A 21,654-nucleotide genomic window follows, 5' to 3' on the forward strand; every position below is an offset into this window, starting at 1 on the left:
AATTGGGCTACAGCTTGGGCTGGGCACAAGGGTAGCGAAGGTGCCAGCTTGCTGGAGGGGGAGGGTGCACATGGGTTCCACTGCAGAAGACTGATCAGATGAGAATGTCGATGGGGCAGCCTACAGAAGAATGCTGCTAGGTATGTATAATGAAATGCTTGGTTCATTGGCAGGCCTGCCATCAATGTCAAGGAGCATGGCAGCGCCCAGCACTAACTTGGCACAGGGCATTGCACAGAGCTTGGTGCCCATCCTTTCCAGGATAAACAAGGTGACCAAATCCAGGAGAACACGTGCGGACCCAACCATGAGGCAAGGTCTGCAATTTCCATTGTAGCTAAAGCAGTAGCCACCCAACCTCTGCCAACCAGCTCAGGCTGCTGCCATCATGACTTGTGCAAAGGAGCTTGAGGAGTGTCATAGCAGTCCAGCAATCTGTGGTCCGGCAAGTTACAGGAATTGCCCAGCCTCAGCCATGGGGAGGTGGCAGTGGCTCCATGGAGCTTGAACCTGTTGTGCTTTCTCAGGGAGGCAGCATTTGTCCTCCCAACAGGCCAATGCCCTTGCTGTTGCTTGTCAGCTAGCCAGCTAAGGCTGCTGCCCCCCAAACTGGAGGTGGTGCAGTCTGAAGTCAGGCCTTCTAGATTCAGAGCACCCTCCAAGGCCATCTACAGTCTCCTCCGCTGAAAGTCAGCAGCCTTCACCAGCCAACGTGCAGGCACTGCAGTAGCACTGCGTAGGAACACTACGACAGGAAAAAGCACACGGAAGACAGATACTAAGGGAATACGCAATTGTGATTAGCTGACTTCTGTATGCAATATGGTGTAGTTTTAACAATAAATTTGGTTTAGGATGCTTGTTTTGTGTTGGCTTTTATTTTAGCATTGTAGCCAATCAGACACTATGATCATCGGTGACATGATCGGGGCTGGAATTTCCCCTCCCGATGCTGACCAAACCCAGACCAGGAGACCCAAGCTGGAGTCACGTGCAGTCACAATTTTAACTTCACCAGCCAATTCCCAACATTTTCATTTGGGCAGGAAATGTGGTGTGTCACGACCTGATGCTCAAGGAAAGTGATATCAGGATCATATCTAAATGCTTGCTGAAAATGCAATTTTTCCTGACATTGGTATTTTACTCGAGGCTGGTGCATTCCTGAAGGTTGTGAGAGCCATGCCAGGTAAGTCAATTCTTGAATCTTGGGGCAACCCTGCTGTGGGGATGGGAACCTTTTGACAGGTAAGATTAAAATGTCTTGCCAATTTCAAATGCCATCATGTAATGATGTAGGGTAATTTAAATATGTTTTTAATGCAGTGATTGATCATAGGGCTCCATTCTTAAAAGGTAAATGACAAGTAAATTGACCAGATTTCTGTAAGTGTTCATATGCATTAGAGTACTTTATCCAGTGGATAAAGTCCTCTTCTGCATTCAACAGTATTGGGAATCTGATTTAAATCAGTCATCTGAACACAGTGGTTTGAGTTTTACAGTGACTAAAAGACCAGAGATCTTTTCAGACTTTGAAAAACCTGAGCAGTTGCCAGACTTGTTTGAAACTCCAGTGAGCCATTCAAAGAAAAGGATCAGGTGGCTAGACATCTGGTCAGGCAACTTCAAATAATCCATTGTATTGAACTCTGGAGGGTTTGTTTATTCTGCTGTTTAATGTAATCTCATTATGAATTCATGGCTGAGTTCCAAGCTTCATGAATGGATTGAACTCAGCAAGGTTGTTGGAGTTCTGGAGTGGGTATGGAGGATGCATGGGGGGCATGGAGGGGGCTTAGGGGTCGGTGGGGATGAGTGAGGACCAGGGTGCCTAACAAACATGTAGAGAACTGAACAGATGTCCCAGTGAATGGAAGCACGCCTTCTAACCTGCCAACCTTGGTATCTGTTTGCCTCCATTCCCACCTTGGGCCTGCAACAGGAGGTGGTAGCCACGATCCTAACCTGCTCCAACTCGGGAAGATGAAAATGCGTCATGAATGGGCTGACTTTCAGAAGTTGGGAATGCGATATCAAGAATTGGCCTGACTCACATTTCCCGACTCAAATGTGGAAAATCCTGCCCAAGGCTTGGCACTGTTGGTGAATTGGGAATCAGAGTTACAGCTATTGGTATCGTACTCGAATGATTTAGTCATAGACAGCCCAGCCAGGAAAGGAGCTGTTCGGTTGGCTCCTCCCTTCTTCACCTTCCTCATCCTCCTCCTGGTGGTGACTCCAAAAATCTGCTGGCAGTCATCTCATTGGATAGTTGTTTACATGTGTGTGCTGAGTCAGGATCAGAACATCAGCTATCAGACATAATAACCTAGCGTTTTCAATTAGCATTTAAAATAACAATGATCAGAGCCTCTGGGCTCATTTGTTCTTTAAATCATGACATGCACACTGTTATTTCTGTGATACTGTTTGCATTAAAATCTCTACCTTCTGAATTCTAAAGAACACAAGAGCATAAGAAATCAGAGCAGGAGTTAACCACACGGCCCCTCAAGCCTGCACCGCCATTCAATACAACCATGGCTGATCTTCTTTCCATCCTCATTTCCCTTGCTTCTGTGAGCAAGCAAAAATCTATCGATCTCAGCTTTAAATATGTTTAATGATGGAGCACCCACAACCCTCTGGGGAAAGAATTCCAAAGAATCACAGCCCTTTAAGTGAAGCCGTTTCTCCTCCTTTCATTCCTAAATGTTCAACCCCTTACCCTGAGACTGGGCCCTCCCCCCACGCCTCGCCCCACCCATCCACCATGTTTTAACTTCCCAGCCAGGGAGAACAATCCTTCAGTGTCCTGAAGTCCAGCTGGAGTGGATACTGGGTGAGTGGTTATGAGGATGCATGGGGGGCATGGGGAGTATCCTCTATCCATGCTAATATATTACCTCTGACTCCATGAGCCCATATCTGGTGTATTAACCCTTTGTTTGGCACCTTATTGAATGCCTTTTAGAAATCCAAGTATACTACCTCTATTGGTTCCCCTTTATTTACCCTACAGGCTGAAATTTATGGTCTCCCACTGGCTGGTTTTCAGGTGGGGAAGGGGAGCCATAAAGTTCTGCCGGAGTCCTTCCCAACGCTTACCCACCTAGGCCTAATCTGGTAGCAGCATTATGAGGGAGCGAGCGAGGCCTAGAGCAGTCCGCTCACCCTGGCCCTAATTGAGGTCCTTTAGTGTGAATTATTGGCCACTTTAAGGCTGCCTCCCACCTGGCTGCAATTTTTTGGCCAGCAGGAGAAAGTCAGGGACAGGGAGGAAGCCCAGCAGGTTAGCCTGCTCGGGCAGGAAGTGGGGGGTGTAAGCCATCATGTCCCAGGGATTTGTCGGATTTTACTCCCTTAAGTTTCTCCAGTATTTTTTCTCTGCTGATATTAACCACCTTAAGTTCCTCACTTTTATTAACTCCCAGGTTGGCCTCTATTCCTGGTGTGAAACTTGTGTCTTCTACTGTGAAGACAGAAGCTAAATATTTGTTCAATGTCTCTCCCGTTTTCTCATTCTCCATAATAATTTCTCCTGTTTCTGCCTCTAATAAGGGGCCAACATTTACTTTAGCTATTCTCCTTTTTCATATATTTGTAAAAGTTCTTGCAATCTGTTTTTTTTATATTCCTGGCCAATTTACTCTCATATTCTATTTTTTTTCCTTTTCATCAACTTTTCAGTGGCTCTTTGCTGGTTTCTAAAACATTCCCAACCTCAGGCTGACTATTAATCTTCGTAACGTTATTAGCCTCTTCTTTTAATCTAACACTATCCTTAACTTACTTGTCAGTCATGATGAATATTGAGTTTTTGTTTATTAATTGAATGTAGTTTTGTCGAACATTTTGAACAGCTTCTTTAAACGTTTCACACTGTTTATTTACTGCCATATCTTCTAGTCTATTGACCCAATCAATCTTAGCCAGCTCTCCCCCATACCTACACAATTGGGTTTGTTGAACTTTAGGATTCTTGTTTGGGACCAGAATCACTTTCAGACTTAAAATAGAATTTAATTGTATTATGATCGCTTTCTTGCAGCGGAACTTTTACAATGAGGCTATTAATTAACCCTGCCTCATTGCACAATGCTAAAATAACTTTATCCCTATTTAGTTCTACAATGTATTATTCCAGGAAACTGTCATGAAAGCATTCTACTTATTCATCTTCCAGACTACTTTTGCCATTAGTCCAATCTATATGAAGATTAAAAACCCACAACTATTCCATTGCCTTTGTTACAGGCTCCAGTTGTTTCTTGTTGTCCAATGGTATAACTACTGTTTGGGGACCCTATCTGTATTTTGAATCTGTTATTTTATCTGTGGCCTGTTCTTTTACTTGCACCCCCTGCACCTACTCACACATCTTTACAGCTTTCAGCATCACTGCGATAAATGTTCCCATGGCTTGTGAAATGTCAAAGTTTCGTATTCATTTCAGCCAAGTTGAAAATTACACGTACTGGCAAGGCAGGCAAGTTTGAAAGCTGACCCCCAGCAGGGTTCAAAACCACAAGTGGGCTTGTGTGAATGTAAAACAATACAGGCAGTTAACCAGCTTGATAAAATGTAGCCAGACATCTAACAGAGGAAAAGGCAGAGGCAGAGCACAATGCAAAGCTTTGGCCTTGAAGGTTTTACGAGCACTGTGGGCTTTGCAGTATTATCCTACATAAAGACGTGAATGCAGGCACTTATTCCAGCTAATACTAACACAAGGAAAAGGCAAGGACTAACTCATTATTAGATAACATGCATGTCATAGAAAGACTGCCTAATCAGGTCATATTTTGACCTCAATTCAGATCATTTCTTACAAAAACTTAATTCCTCTCTTCACACTATGGACAGAATTTTCCGTTTGTCGGGCGGGCGGGCCTGACCCAATCGCTGGCGGGCGTGGAGCCAATCGCCGCCGGCGAAGCGGGCCGCACCGTCATTTTGCGTGGGTGGGCCAATTCAGGCCCGTCCAGCGTATTTCACACTCCCGTGGAGAGCGGGATTTTCAAATTTGTGGCGGGCGTGCACAGATCGCCGGTTCCAATGGGGAACAGGCCATCTGTATAAAGAAAGGCCAGGCAGCCTCCTTTAGGCTGATCACCATGGCCAGTGACAGGTGCAGGGGGTCTGCACAGCAGGCTCCGGAGGAGGGCAGGCCAGAGGAGGAGGGCAGGCTGCAGGGTAGGCCAGCGGGGGGGGCCAATGTGCCCCTCACTTCTCTGATGCCTGCCTTGCTGCCCTTCTTGAGGAGGTGGCAGCACAGAGAGAGGTCCTGTTTCCCGAGGACAGGAGGAGGAGGGCCCCCACATTACTGAGCAGGCCTGGCAGGAGGTGGCGGAGGTGGTCAGCTCCCTGGATGCTGTGCGGCGATCATGGACCCAGGGCCGCAAGCGCTTCAATGATTTGTTGCGCTCTGGAAGGGTGAGTACCATGTTGGCCTTGGCCATTTTACCCAGCAGGTAGCCTTAGCCTTTGAGTCTCCCCCCACCCCCCTTCTTAGTGTCGTTCCTGCATTGGGCATTTGGCATAGTGACCATGCTTACATCAGCCTTAGTGGTTGAGGAAAAGATGGGTTCTCCCCGCAGCGTATGTTGGTGTTTGTCGCATTTGAGTAGTCTGGGGGCAACCTGCAGGGGAGGCAGCTAGACACATACTCAGAACTCCAACACATGTCTTATTGATGGTGATGAGATGGTGGAAGGGGAGCCTCAAGGTGTCGTGGCCAAGTGCCATCTGCTGGCCTCGGCACCGCACCTAGTTGCACCTCCTTGCCATGGGCGCTAAGACCCGTGTGTTATTCAAAGTGATGGACGCCGAATGTGTCCAAGGTGGCAGTTGGGGAAGGGGGTTGGGAGCAGCCGTACTATCTTCTGGTGACTGATCCCCAGTAGTGTGGACAGGAGCCGCTGGAGGCCTCAGATGGGCCACTGTGGTTGGGGTGCGGCATGCACATGCAGAGTACATGAGAGATCAGCCCCAATAAATGGTGTTCTCTGTTCTGCCGGCGAAATCTGAACACAACAACCAAGAGCGTTTGCGCACTGGTGGTGGCCAGGCCATGCTGCACACCGTCACCCACTTCGAGGAACAGGTCATGGAGTTGGGAAGAAGCCAAGCGGCCAGGTCGGCAGGTGTTGGTGAGGCTGGGGTGCAGCAGCCAGGTATTTGAGGCCCACAGTCCCATCCACTTTGTCTTCCCACCATCCAAATCACTGATGGTTGCTGCAATCGTTAATGCAGCAACACTGCTCATTCACAGACTGATACAGTCAGACGTGTGGGTCATACACAAAGGTCCCTCGACCCCTTGAGGATGCGCGTCTCTAGCACCTTCCAAAGTCGCCTTATCCCATTTCTGACCACTATCCCCATGGCCTAACATGCTATGGCATCGCTGCTGCACATCCAAATACTTATTGCATCTTAGGAGGGTTTGTGCCTCCCCCACCCTTTCAGCCAATGTGTCCCACATTACTCTGTCCAAAAGGTCCTCAGCACCTCACCTGACAACCTCATGGCACTCAACTTAAATAAGTGCCACCACGTTACTCATCCCTCCACCAAGGGGAAATGTTGCCTTCTGTCCACCCGTTCTATGGCCCTCATAATGGTATGAAGGTCAATAATGTGACCTGTCAATCTCCTGTGCTCCACGGCAAATGTCACAAGTGTTTGTAATGTTTCCTCATAGCTCCAACTCTCCAGGCCAGCATGCATCCTGGTCAGGAACCTCTGCACTCTCCCCACTCCATTGCCATCCCTCCCATGAAGCACAGGTCACAACTGAACGCAGAAGTGTAGCTGTGGCCTCGACAGTGTTTTCTGCACTTGCAACATGACCTCCCTTTTCCTACATTCTATTCCTCGGCTATTAAAGGCAAGTCTGGCTTTTACCTTATTAAACACCTTATGTTCCTGTTCTGCTACCTTAAAGGGTCTGCCCAGCAAGGTCCCTGTAATCGTCCTTACTTTCCACGGTCCTACCATTACTCATGTATTCCCGTACTTTGCTTGTCTTGTCCAAGTGCTTAACCTCACACTTATCCACATAACATTCCATGTGGCATTCCTTAGGCCATCTGACCAGCCTGTCTGTATGTGCGTGTAATGTTTGGGCCTCCTCTTGACTATTTACCACCCCACCAATGTTCGTCTCCTTAAGTTCTTGAAGGTTGAGCGCATTATGAGCCTAGGGGGAAAGGGATGAATGGTGTTACTGACTGAACACTAACTGCTCCACTGTCCTTGTTGTTAATTTCAGCATCGCCACCACATGGCCGCCAGGAGGATGTCCAGAGTCCCCCTTCCACAACTGAGGGGCGTCAACTGGCACAAGCGTCACATCATTTCAGCGAGCCAGGCACCAGCACAGCAACTACCACATCGGTGGGGAATATAACGTCGGCTAGTGTACCGGGACACAGTGGAGAGGGCACTTCACAATCGCTGGAGGAGATGGCACGGACAGAGAGTGCCAATGGCGCCAGCAGCCAAAGGACTGCAGGGGACCAGGCACATGCTGAGTTGGGCAGTGATGATGTGCCTCTGGAGATGTCCGCCATGCAGCAGCTGCAGGACAAGCGGCTGGGTGCGCGGGAGCATCTGGCAGGGTTGCATGAGGGTGTGCTTCACTTGGTCTCTGTGGTGGAGGAATCCAGGCAGAGTATCAGTGATGGCATGAACCTCAGGACAGAGCGTCAGGCTTCCTCCACTGAGAGATTGGCGACTCTCATGGAGAGGGACTTCCAGCAGATTGATCAGCATCTGATTGGGTTAAGCTCGGACCTGCAAACCCTCACAGCGCTAATGGCCACAGGTGGTCATTCCCAATGTGGGAGATGTTCTGGGCACCAAGTGTCGGCACTCGGTACCCATCCATCTGCGGTGAGCAGTGAGGTCCAATGTGACCTCACGTCGGCGCAGCAGCTGCCTTTCGTCACTGCGAGCTCCTCTCAGGGTGCTCCGGATGAGGGCAGCAGCTCCTCCACCCCTCTGCCAGTGACTGTTGCATCCGTTGAGGCTGCGACAACTGGGGAGGTGCCAGTTCTGGAACTGGCCACTCCCTCCTAGGCGGGGCCAGCACAGGCTCTACGGGCCAGAGGACGCCCACCAAGGTCATCGAGGCCAACAGGACAGCAGAGTCAGCAGGCTGTCTCACAAGCCACTCCGACCAATGGGGTGGCACCTAGACGTAGCACCCGCAAACGAAAGCATAAGGCACGTTAGGCACTCCACGGGTATGTCACTGGTGATTTTGTGTTGGCCTTAGAATAGGGAATTTATTTTTGTCAACGTCAGAGCAACATTTGTAATGTTTTTGGTGGCACCATCTGATGGATGGGAATAAAGTCCACATTTGTTACCATGGCTGAGGGTGTCTCCTTTGTGCTGCATTTGTCTGTTTCACAGACATATCATGAGTGTTTGAGTGGACACTGATGTTTATGCACTAAGCCCTTAGTTGCAGCTGATGAAGTGGAAGATGTAGCACTTAATTGCCGCATATGGATGCACCAGGCAATGCTGGTCCTGCAGATCCATGTGTGTGGAGCTAGCTGAAAGGTCGTTGGATTAAAGTGTCCCGGGTGTCCCTGCCTCCTTGGTGTAGTAGCGAGTCGGCGTGCTACTCCTCATCATCGCCCTGTGTTTCCTCATCCTCTGAACCATTGCTGGATTCATCATGTGCAGCCTCATCCAGGGCGTCAAGGTCTTCATCATCAACTTCATCCCCCCTTTCCAGCGCAAGATTATGCAGGGCGCAGCATGCTACCACTATCAGAGAGACGCGATCTGGGGGATACAGGAGTGAGCCCCCTGAGCGATCCAGGCAACGGAAGCGCATCTTGAGAAGACCGATGCCTCTCTCCACCACAGCCCTTGTGGTGCCGTGGCTCCGATTATACCGCTGCTCAGCTTCTGTTCTTGGGTGGCGGAGAGGTGTCATGAGCCACCTTCTGAGGGGATAGCCCTTGTCACCCAGCAGCCATCCATCCAGCCAGGCTAGAGCACTGAAGAGCCCCGGCACCTGGGAGTGTCTGAGGATGTAGGCGTCGTGGGAGCTGCCTGGGTACCTTGCACAGACTTGTAGAATCAGCATCCTGTGATCACACACTATCTGCACGTTCATGGAGTGGAAGCCCTTCCTGTTGATGAAGGCACCGGGCTCACCTGCTGGCGCCTTGATGGCCACACGTGTACAGTCTATAGCACCCTGGACACGGGGGAATCCAGCAATGGCCGCGAAGTCTCTGGCTCGCTGTGTCTGGCTTGCCTGGTTGCAGCGGAAGTGGACAGTCAAGGAAGGTCAATGCACGTCTGAACAAAGCGTATGTAACCTGCTTGACGCAAGCGTGGACAGCTGATTGGGAGACACTGCAAAGATCACCCACTGAGCCCTGGAAGGAGCCAGAGGCATAGAAGTGGAGGGCAACTGTGACCTTCAGAGCTGCTGGCGTGGGGTGTCCACCCACACAGTTAGGGGAGATCTCAGGGCCAATCATCTGACAGATATAGTTGACTGTTTCCCTTGACAGTTGGAGCCTCCTTCGGCACCGCACCTCAGTCATATTGAGGTAGCTGCTTCGCCGCTTGTATACCCTGGCAGCAGGATAGTGGCATCTTCTGCGGCCCCTTCCACCTTGGACAACCTCTTGGCCCTGTTCCCCTTGTGCCTGCACCTGGCCTCCCAAAGGTGGCTCCCCAGGAGGCTGATTGACCACGCCTGGCCTCCTCCTTATTCTAGCCCTCCCTTCGCCCTCAGAGGAGCTGCCTCCAGTGGAGATGTCAGAACCCATACCCCCAGGCTAAATGGAGGCCTCCGGAAAGCTGCAGGCCCGATAAAGATTACTGTCTGCAGAGTGCTGAGCTGAAGTTTCAAAGTACAGAGAAAGCTGCTGGGAATCGATCTGAACCGCTACCGATCACACAGGCAAGTTTAAAACACTTGCTGCAATAAATACTTCACATAAAACATTGACAGCCCCACTGAGCCTACATATCCCGCCCGTGGATGAGTTTTGTTAAAAAGTCACTTACCCGCCTGTCCGTTGCGCCCGTGCGCCGAGCCGAAGATCGCACGGGCTCCTCAAAATCGGCGTTGATTGCCAGGTTAAGGGCATTAACAAGGCCTTTAATTAATGGCGGGGGCGTGTTGCGCTTCATCGCGCACCCGCCCAGCTAAATATCGCGATAGCGCGTGGCAACGTCGGGACGCTCGCCCGACATCAGCGCGCGCCATTTTAAGCGCTGACGTGCGGGGCCCGCCACCCACACGTCATCCAGAAAATTCTACCCATATGATTTTGTAAAGGAAGATGTGTACATGCCGTGCATTACAGCTTATTTAAAATGTGAGCTGGTTCTGAAATTTAGCCCCTGTCTTAATATACTATGACCCTTATTTGAGTAGTGTGTGACGGGTTAGGCCAAGCTAAACTTGCAGTTTACCAGAAAAAATGGCAACCTCTAGTCCTGATGCTTGTAGGCCAGGATTTTACAGTTGACCTGCGGGGGTGGGCCCGGCACACCAGCGTGTAAAATGACGCATGATCACATCGGGCAGGCATCCCGATGTCATCGCGCTTTCTCACGATGTTTCATTCGGTGGGCGTGTGCCAGAATCGGCTGCACACCTGCCGATAAATGATAGGCCTATTAAGGCCATTAATAAAGTAATTAATTCAAGTTTACGCTTCCCGTCCAACCTTACGGTTGGTAGGCAGGTGAAAAGGCCAAGTGGCCTTTACGTTTTTTAGGAAACCTCATCCATAAGGCGGGAGGGGGTTTCCTAAAGCTTTTACGAATTAAATAAAAAGTTTGTCTGAAAAATAAAACATGTCCCATCTGATGTGGCACAGTCACATATGACACAGTCACATGAGGGGACATGTTTCATAAAATTGTTTTATACATTTATTTATTTTTTTCAAAAGCGCTTCAATCTCCCTGAGGCAGCTCCGTGCCTCAGGGACAGTGAAGCGCTCTTTCACGCGCATGCACGAAAGAGCGCTTGACTCAACTCTCCCTCCTCCCCCCCCGCCACACAGGTAGCGCTACCACTCACATATTATGCTGGGCGGGCCTTAATTGGCCCACCCATGTAAAATGGCGGCGTGGAGCCGATCGCGGGCGGCGGTCGGCTCTGCGATCACCCCACCCACTCTCACCGAGCCTGCCCGATGCGGGAAAAATTTAGGCTATAGATTTCTTGAATTACAATGCACAGAAGGATGAATGTTGACCCTTCATACCTGTGTTGGCTCCTTGAAAGACCTATGCAAATAGTCGCACTCCCCTGCTCGTTCCCCATAACTGTGCAATTTTTTTCTCCTTCAAGTATTTATCCTATTTCCTTTGAATGTTATTTTTGAACCTGCTCACTGCCTGAACAAATTTCTCTTCAAATCCCATCTAATTTTTTTTGCCAATTATCTTAAATCTGTCTTCTCTTGTTCCTGACCTTCCTGCCAATGGAAACATTTTCTCCCTATTCATTCTATCAAAATCCCTCATGATTTTGAACACCTCAAACAATCTCCCCTTAGTTAACCCTCACTGCTCTAAGAAGATCAATCCAAGTTTCTTGAGCCAGTCCGTATATATATTTGATGCCAGCAGCAGTTGAAGCTCTGACATGCACAACCCCTTCATGTGCTTCTGGGTGGAGTCATCATTTGACCAGTTTTTGACTCCTGGGGCATTATGAAATCACCCTGGGCTGTACAACACTCAAAGAGCTCAACACCATCCAGGGCAAAGCAGCCCACTTGATTGACACCCCATCCACCACCTTCAACATCTACTCCCTCCACCACTGACACACATTGACAGCAGTACCAACCATCGACAAGGTGCACTGCAGCAACTCACCAAGGCTCCTTTGACAGCATCTTCCAAACCCACAACCTCTACCACCTAGAATGACAAGGGCAGCAGATAGATGGGAACACTACCTGCAAGTTCCCCTCCAAGCCACACACCATCCTGACTTGGAAATATATCGCCGTTCCTTCACTGTCGCTGGGTCAAAATTCTGGAACTGCCTCCCTAACCTCACTATGTGTGTACCTACACCACATGGTCAGCAGTGGTTCAAGAAGGCAGCTCATCACCACCATTTCAAGGGCAAGTAGGGATGAGCAATAAATGCTGGCCTAGTCACATCCTGTGAAAGAATAAAAAATGTTTTAATTGGCAATACAGCAGCTAATTTTTCATAATAAAAGTTGAAGGACTCTTTAATCCTCTTATTTCTTTATCATTTTTATACCAATTTCCCCATAGTAGGTCACGATCTAGGCACATGTAACTCCAGTATCAAGTATCGAGATAAATGATAGGACTATGCACATTGATGGGACCGAAGGTAACACAGTTCATTTTACAAATTACACTCCAGCATGGAAATTTTCACACCTGGAGTGAATATCAGGAATTTAAAGGTGGAAGCCTATAGGTGCTGCAAGATTTCCATTCATTAAAATTAATGGACCTCCACGCAATTCCCAATATATTCACAAACAGAATTCCCAATATGTGCTCTGAATATCTAATTTCATAAATTCCACCCTCATAAGCCAGGGTTTGAAAGATGTCAGAAATGAAGAGAGTAAAGCTTCAGTGAGTTATTCTCATTCAAACATAACACTCTGAACATACTGCCAAGCATGCATACAATGCATTTTAATATTGTGTTTTTTTCTCAAAGAAGTAGCACAATGTTGAAGGAGGCAAGCAACTAAATGGAAAGTGAAAAGGGAAATAATTCAGACACTGGAAATCTGAAATTAAAAAAATAAAGGAAGTTAATGTTTCAGGTGAACTGCGACTCTATAAATCATTAACCTGAAATGTTAGCTTCCTATCTCCACAGGTACTGCCTGACCTGCACCTTTTTCTGTTTTTTACTAAGGCAGTAAACGGAAATGATTGACTTAGTAATAGAGACAAGTGTGGCATAGCCTTTTGAGATGGGCTGCTCATGAATATGGGCAAGAGAGTTGATGTGAAGGGAAGTCAAGGAAATCGAACCAGATGAATTTAGATGAATGCTCCTCAACAATTCAGAGGTAGAAAACAAGACCTTTGAAGGAGAAGTGCAAAGCTTGGTAAACGTTAAGGCAATCAAAGGCAGAAATGGTGATAATGGAGCAGGGCGCAAATGAGGACTGTCTTATTTTTGCCTTATCCTACTCTGTATGATATTTGACATCTAGGGGAGTCTTGACTTTGGAGGATTATCATTTTCCTTTTTGGAAATATATTTGTGCTGAACCCTTTTCCTGCCCTTACTAAATGCTTCATGCTGTTCTGACACTGATTTACCTTCAAGGCGTTGTTTCCAGTACACTTTTAATAAAACTTGCCTTTTCCCAATTTATAACTTATACTCTTGGTCTATCTTTGGGCTTTTCCATACCTATACTAATCTAAATGAAATATGATCATTACCACCAAAATTCTCCCTACTGATATCCCTTCCACCTGCCCAGTTTCATTCCCTAAAACTAAGTCCAGGACTGGCCCTTCTGTTACAAAATCAAAAATACCTGGAAAAACTCAGCAAGTCTGGCAGCATCTGCAGAGAGGAACACGGTTAACGTTCCGAGTCCGAATGACTCTTGGTTTAAAAGCGCTGATGTGGTTACCCAGGAACCACAATGAAAAATATAGTTCATGTTCCATTGCTCATGGAGTTCTCTGTTTGAATCCAACATCTTCCCTTCACATCAACTCTCTTGCCCATATTCATGACCCTTGCTGAGTTTTTCCAGGTATTTTTGTTTTTGTTTTGGATTTCCAGCATCCGCAGTTTTTTACTTTTATCTGGCCCTTCTGTTGTTGGGCTTGCTACATAACCGGCAATAAAAGTTTTCCTGAATAGATTTTAAGAATTTTGCAGCCTCTATACCTATTACACTGAATTTCTCCCAGTTAATATTAGGGTAATTGAAATCCCCTAATATTACTATCTTAATGTTTCAGCACTTCTCAGCAATTTGCCTAAGTCTTTGCTCTTCTATCTCCCTCTGTCTGTTTGGGAGTCTGTAGTACACTCCCAGCCCTTTTTTTGTTCCTCAGTTCAACCCATATTGCCTCATCTGCATCTGATGCTTCTTCTAGCATCATAGCTGTGATTGTTGCTTCAACCATTATTAAGACCCCCTTCCTTTTCTATCCCCATCACTATTCTGTCTGAAAGCTCTGTAACCAGGAATGTTGGGTTGCTGTTCCATTGGAGGAACATACTACCACCTGTCAGGGCATTTTAAGAAGCACTGTACAGCTCTTCTTAATTGCTTATCCTAACTTGCAGCTCTCAAATCTACGTGTGTTTTAATTGCGAGAGATTACTATAATGTAATTTGAAATCTTTAAGAGTTATTACCTAACCATAGAACCACTAACCTGCAATCAGTGAGTTAATCAAGCTCTGTAGTCTTCAAAGTAAACAAACCTACATTAGCTCTTGGCATAAACTATATTTATTGTTGAAATTTAAAAGCACTGATGTGGTTACCCAGGAACCACAATGAAAATATAGTTCATGTTCCATTGCTCATGAAGTTCTCCGTTTGAATCCAACATCTACCATAACAATTATCCTCAAGTCACGTTATTATAATTAAATTAATAGGGTCTGCCGAGGCTTGGTTGGTAATCATAGGGTGGAATTGACCATATTGATGGGGAAATATGTAAAACAATCTAATATCTCAGCCAACGTGTAATCTGTTACGACTGGTCCCTGGGCGAGGTCCCCCAATATGTTAACTTCCCGAACGAGACCCTAATTTTGTTTTGCTCCTGGGTGAGGAGAAATAAGCTGGCTCTCCTTCTTTATTCAATCCCCTTGGTTAGTCACAACAAGGTTAATTTAAAAGGCATCCCTTCTCCTGTGGATATCTTTCCCCTGTCCACATGTATTTATGTTTTAGAAGGAACCAATTTAACCAGGCTTTCTTAAGTCAAAGAAAGAGTAAGTTTATTAAGTAAGTTACTAAAAAACTGAGAAAAAAATAATAAAATGGAACACACATGCACACATTAGAAATGAGAAATGGAGTCCAAATAAAAGTTTAAAAAGATATACGAATCAATCTTTGGCTTGTCCATGATGGCTGGGTGGGTGATTCCGGTAGAGCTAACTTTGGCAGTTTAGTAGTTGGTATGGAAACATTTGGTTCTGCAAGTTGACTGAAGAAGCTGTGCTATTTCTGTTTATGATTGTGGCTTTGCTAACTTGCCTCCAGCAACAGAGAGAGGGAGAGAGCCTTTGCCAGCAAGCTGTAAAGGGGTGCCAAGTTGATCTTCTTCTGCTATGACCCTCACAGCACACACTAGCACCCTAGGACACCAGCACACACAGATCAGGCCTGCAGCTAGCTCTTGAACCCATTTCCTTGTGCATTCCTGGAAGGGAAAAACAAACATGTCTTTTGCCCAAAGTCCATTTTCTTTCAACTCAGACAATTTCCACATTCTGGGATATAACTCAACAGGAGATGGGTTTGGATATCTGCTGAGATGTGGCAATCATTGTCTCAGCAACCACAGGAGAATGAGTTCAGCCTTTTGCATTTCATCTCTTCCTTTCAAGTGTCTCAGTCTGAAGTAGGCCTTGACATCTTTTTAGATGCGACATTCCATGTTCTCTCAGGACTAGTCAGTCAAGTGTAATACACATAGGAATTTTCCAGAAAGTGGTTACTTTACATTCTCAACCTCATTTGGCTCCGTGGACGGAATCAACCCAGGTTCATCCCAGTGTGGCAGCGGGCAGGTAAAACATTGGTTTATCTGCCAGCCACGATGATGAATTTTCATGCTGTATCATCCCGAGCCTGCCACATTATTTATGCATTCCTGGGAAACATGACGTTTCCATAGCAGGTGGGCCCTGATTCACCTGCCATGCCATCACCTCGCCGCTTCATCACGCCAGACACCACATTTAGAGTACAACCATGCTTCCAGCCCAGGACTGCAGCAAAGAAGGCTTGGCCCTGAAAGGCAAGAAGACTGTAGCCCTCGAGAGCCCTTTTAGATGCCATGGAGGCCCATTGTGATGTCCTCTACCCCCGCTCTGGCCGCAGGAGGGGCAGCTACATTACCACTCCGGCTTGGTAGGCAGTGGCAGTGGTGACCAGTGCCAATGTTGCACAGAAGAGGTTGGCCATCCAATGTAGATAGAGGATGAATGATCTCATCCATGCTGCCAGGGTATGGCAGCCATCTCATCACTCAAAACTCACACACTCAAGCCCATCACACATTCGCTGGCATCTCACTCACTGCCAGCTCAAGGGACATCACCACCCATTCTCACACACACACCCTCACATGTCCATTTGGCCTCATCTTCTCTGGAGACTGATTCCTCAGGCATCACCATCTCGAGGCCACTTGCACAGATCAACTTGTGCCCCCACACACACCCGGGGATACCCCCTTTCCCCAGTACAGCCCTCGTCCTGCAGCCTCTTCCCTTGCCTGAGGCCAGTTCTCTGCCTTCGCCAAGCAAGCCCCAGCCCTGCAGCCATTGAAAAGCCACCCACATGTGGCTGGTCTAGTCGGTAGAGATCTGCCATGAACCCCCCCTAAAAGTGATGTGGTGCTGCCTGTGAAGCCTGGCGCTGATGACTGTGAGTGCTGACCGAAACAAAGTAGGCAAACAAACATTGAAGTCTCAAGCAAAGTGCAGCCCGCCAAGCGCACGTCGCTTATGTGCTGCTATGAAACACATTGGTGTGTTTTCCCGCCAACGTGGACGGACGATCCAGCAGTGGGGGACGATTCCGGCAGGCAGTCCTATTAATGAGATGCTGATGTATTACAATGAGGTTCCCAGCGTCCAATGGCAGGGAACGCGGCCTGCCATTGGCGGGCTGAGCAGACGATCATGAGCTGGTGTCACGCCATCGTGAAACCGATCGCGCGATATTGTCCGCATACGCCACTGAACACACCCGATGCCCGCGGGCACAAAAAATCCCTGCCAGTGTCTTTGCTTATATGTCTTTTATTAAAAAACATGTCTTCCTTAAAAAGTTCAATATACCCGTAAGTAACTCGGGGCTGTGATCCACTGGCGTGACAAATCTCAGCCACAGGGTAATGTAAGTGATCTCAGTGCCCCATAGGCTGAGGGCAGGAAAAAATGTTGACATTCCTAACTGCTATCCAGTACCCTCAGCTGGCAAGAGCACATAGTGTGGTTTTCAGGTAATGGCAGATTTAAACTCTTTTAAGATGCTGTTCATGTTGAAAAACACTCACCAACTGTCATTTTGAGAAACACCAGCATGCGACAGCAGGTGTCTGTGGAACTGTCTGTAGCATCGAGATGAGTGAGGGGAAAATTTTTTCAAAAAAAAAACTGTGTTGACACGTAACCTGCAGTGATGTTATTCTATACCATTATTTTACTTGTTTTTCAGTGTGTTTACATTATGATGTGATCTCTGTGGAAATGAGAATTGTTTAATGGCAATAATATGATATAAAATAAACAGAAATGGACGTAGACTATAAAATACCATTCCCTAACTAGACAGCTTTCCGGTATCACTGATCATTATCTTACTTTACATTATTATGTCTCTGATCTTGTGTATCAAAGAAAAGTACAGCACAGGAACAGGCCCTTCGGCCCTCCAAGCCTGCGCCAATCAAACCGATCTACCCACCTCACATGACTCAACAGCTCCGTCTTTGTGCTTTGTTTATTTTTTCAATAAAGGTTTAAGTAGTAGCCTTGGAAAGGTTAAAAAGTTAAGTTCACTGAGTTTGAGTAGTTTTGAATGCATTCCTCCAGCAATGGACTAATTGGCCTGAATTCTGGAAGAACCAGAACAACATGGGTCTGCCTGGATTCATCTGACAGTTTAGCATCACACCCTTAGTTATCTATTCATGAGCTGCTTTTCAAAGTGCAAAACACATGACCTCGGCTCCAGCTAAACTCCTGAAGGCTGATAACTTTCTGGCAGAGAATGGAGGAGCCGTTAATAACATCATGTGACCAGCCGCCTGCTTTAAACAACTCCAGCCACTGGAAATTTCCATCCACCTGTTTGCCTGTGGCACTTTGTTTCTTGGTGATGAGCTGAAAAACAACATGAGGTTGGCTACAGATACTGACTCCAATGGATTCATTCTCCTCTCCACCAGCCCTTGTGTTTTGTGTTGCACTTGCCTTTCTACCCTCTCTTTCTCCCTCTAATTCCTCTCTTCTCTTTGGCAAAATGAACTGGAGCTTAGATGGTTAAATTATGAGATCGGGTTGCATACATTGGTTTGCGTTCCCTTTCATATGAAGATTGAGGGGTGACCTCATCGAGGTGCATATAGTTTCAAAAGGCTTTGATTGGATAGATACAGGAAAGCTATTCCTCAGGTGAGGGAGTCCCAAGGGGCATAATCTTCAAATTAGAGCAAGGCCAATTAGGAGGGAGACCAAGAAGAACTTCTTCAGACAAAGATTGGTAGAAATATGGAATTTGTTCCCCAAAAGGCTGTGGAGATTGTGTCAATTGTGTTTCCAAGACTGAGGTTGAAAAGATATTTTAGGTGAGTATGCGAAGGGATGTGGAGCTAAGACCGGTAAATGGGACAATTGTACAGATCAGTCATGAGCTAATTGAATAGTACAGCAAACTCAGGGTTCATGTCCTGCTCCTGTAATGAGGTGCGGTGTCCAAAACTGAAATCAATGTTCCACTGAAATCATTTTGCCAAAGAGAAGAGAGGAATTAGAGGGAGAAAGAGAAGGTAGAAAGGCAAGTGCAACACAAAACACAAGGGCCGGTGGAGAGGAGAATGGATCCATTGGAGTCAGTATCTGTAGCCAACCTCATGTTGTTTTCAGCTCATCACCAAGAAACTGAAATCAGTGTAACTAACGAGCATTAGTTATAGCTCGTTAAATTAACAACTGGGCTGTTGAGTTGAGTGGTCAGGTGATGCCCGAGGATGCTTTTCCTTTGAGTTTTCATCCTTCCAAATAGGCAGAGGTGCCTGAAACAAGGTGCCATGTGGGACACCAGGCTCTCCAGTGACAATAACCCAGTGGTTCAAGTCTTTTTCAGCTCGATGGCTATCATAGAAGGTGTTGGCAGTGATTTCATACTCTCTTCCAAACGCTGTCCAGAAAGAGTATTTCTGAAGTGCGGCTAAAGCCTGGTTTGTACAGATATGTTTGATAAGTACTTTTACATTTGCTTGCACTGTGTCTCCATCATATTCAAGGCGCATCTGTGGATCCAAGTATAAGACCTGCCAACAGCTCAGGTGGGAGCTGGTCTGTCAGATTCACTAGCTGCATCTGAGATTTTCTGGCAAATTTCCGAAGTAATTTGATATCACTTGTCAGGTATAGCTGCCCAGCAACTCCTTCCAGTACTCTGAGGGCAAAGCTCTCTTGGTTGGTGTCCAAACAAGAATTCCAGCCCTCTTGAGATGTCGTTTATCCTTTTTGATTATGTTTTAAACCCATGCACCAAGATTTAGGTGTTTGTGTACCTGGATATCCAAATCCCTTTGCTCCTCCACATTTACTAATCCCTTGTTATTAAGAAAAATTCCAACTTTTTTTGCATTTGGAGAGCACTGTGTTATGGCAGGCAGATGGTAAATGCCAAACTGCCCAAACCCCAGGGGGAAACTTGAAGCAGCTGCCACAACCATGTGCAATTTGTACTTATTTTGAGATGCGGGCTTTGGATTCAGTAAAAAGAAGGCCATCAAGTTTTACAGGTTTCTTACAAAATTAAATTAAACCTTTATTAATAGAAGAAATAATTTTGAGTACATACATAGATCTATAAATTAGTACAATGATAACTTCTAAATTCCCTAAGTACTCTAAAGCCCAGTTACACCTCCGTTAAGGCAACAGTGAGCCACATAGATTTTAAAAGACCCAGGCAAAGAAACCCACAATACCCTGAACAGTCGAATTCAAAGTGAGTTTTTCTCAGCTTCAGTTCCTTATGGACAGCAGCTTGAGGCTTAGATGCTGGAGGCTTTTCACACTTGTTAGATCTTACGGCCTATCCCTGCTCATAATTCTTATGTTCACATGTCCGTACGTTCGTATTACTCAGTGGCCCTCAGGGTAGGGCCCTTAACCTGATGGCTGCCTGGAATCTGATTTTGTTTCTTTATCACCATTGTCTGGCCTCACTCTATATTTATACACTCTCTTAAAGGCCAACCATCAAGCATGGCTGGGGTCTGTGACAAAAATAGGCCAGTCTGCTCTCCTTACTTATTCATACACATGGCCAATGTGTTAATTTGATCATAGCCTGATCACATGCCATAAATTGCATTAGTCAAGTTTTTGTAACTTGTGTCAACAAGCTGTTAGCCATCATTTTTGACAGTTACCTGCCTCCTCCAAATCACCCGCTTTCAAATATGCAGCACACCTTCTGGCTGTGATTTGTTGAGACACATTCAGCCTGCTGTCTGGCTTGGAGTTTGTGGCTGGTCAGTTTGCAGTCAAGTTAGTTTTTCTCATCCTGTTTTTCATTCAGCACTCCTGCTAACTTAAACCAACCCCTGAGCTGCTAAGCAGAAGTCACCAGGGACAACATTCCTTTACACTGGAGTCAATTGGTAATGGTGTCAATGACGCAATCATTAAAATGATTGCATTTTAGGCCTGATTCCTAAATCAAGGGAAAAATTGACTGTGTACCTCTCACCACTGAGTGACCTCCTATCATTGATCAAATCAATGGGGGTACCTGCGCCATCACTTACAACATGTTCATGTCCCTCTGCACTCTCAGCATAAGTATTTGTTTTAACTGGGCTGGATTTTATGCTCCCCCGCCTGCAAGTTTGATGGTGGAGGGGATGTAAAGCCCAGCAAATGGTTTTCCTACCACCCTCGACCTGTTTGAAATTTTATGGGGGAGCGGGGAAGGGATTTGACATTCCAGCCTTGGGTCTAATTAAGGTCCTTAAGAGGTAGGGGCGCCTCACACCATGCAGTAAACCCAGCAGCTTTAGTTGCATGGACTGGTGTTGGTGAGGAGGGATCTTTCTCTGCAGGCCCCCTGGGTCTATCAGAGGCACCCCTCCCTAAGTTCAACCCCCTTTAGCCCTCCCTACCGTCCTCACGAATCTGGTCCCTCACCCCTCTCCGGACCAGGTTGGCAGGCCCCTGTGAGACTCCAGACCACTCCCTGGTGGCGCTGCTGAAACTAGGGCTGCTGGTCATCCGATTGGCCGGAAGCTCTTTAAGGAGGGACTTGCTCCTGGAATAAGGCCAGGAGTCTCACCTTAAAACAATTAACACTGCTCCCAGTATTCAATTGCTATGGGGCAGCTGTCAGGAGCGTGGGTGGGCTCCCCGAATTAGCACCCCCTAGAATATAGCCCACATTAAGAACTTTCCAATAACAATTTATAAATATATAATGCATTTAACATAGTTAAAAGGTCCCAAGAAACTTCACAGGATCTATAATCACACAGAATTTGACAGCTAATCGCTTAGGAGGAATTAGACTTGAGGCCTTTTCTCCTCCCATGAGATTCACTATGAAATGAATTATGATGTGTTATTCCAAAATATTTGGTGACAATCATTATGATAACATATAGCTTAACTTGTACTGTTCC

General features: G+C 46.7%; 1 protein-coding gene across 1 annotated transcript; it reads right to left on the minus strand.

The window, feature by feature from the left end:
• Positions 1-18,945: 18,945 nt before the first annotated feature.
• On the minus strand, positions 18,946-21,250 carry LOC144691896 (cilia- and flagella-associated protein 161-like). Its single transcript, XM_078560470.1, is given in 3 exon segments — positions 18,946-19,315; positions 19,317-19,470; positions 21,142-21,250. Coding segments are annotated over 3 exon segments (633 nt in total).
• Positions 21,251-21,654: the final 404 nt, after the last annotated feature.

This window comes from Cetorhinus maximus, chromosome 16 (assembly GCF_964194155.1).
Source record: "Cetorhinus maximus chromosome 16, sCetMax3.hap1.1, whole genome shotgun sequence".
In the NCBI taxonomy this organism is placed as follows: Eukaryota; Metazoa; Chordata; class Chondrichthyes; order Lamniformes; family Cetorhinidae; genus Cetorhinus; species Cetorhinus maximus.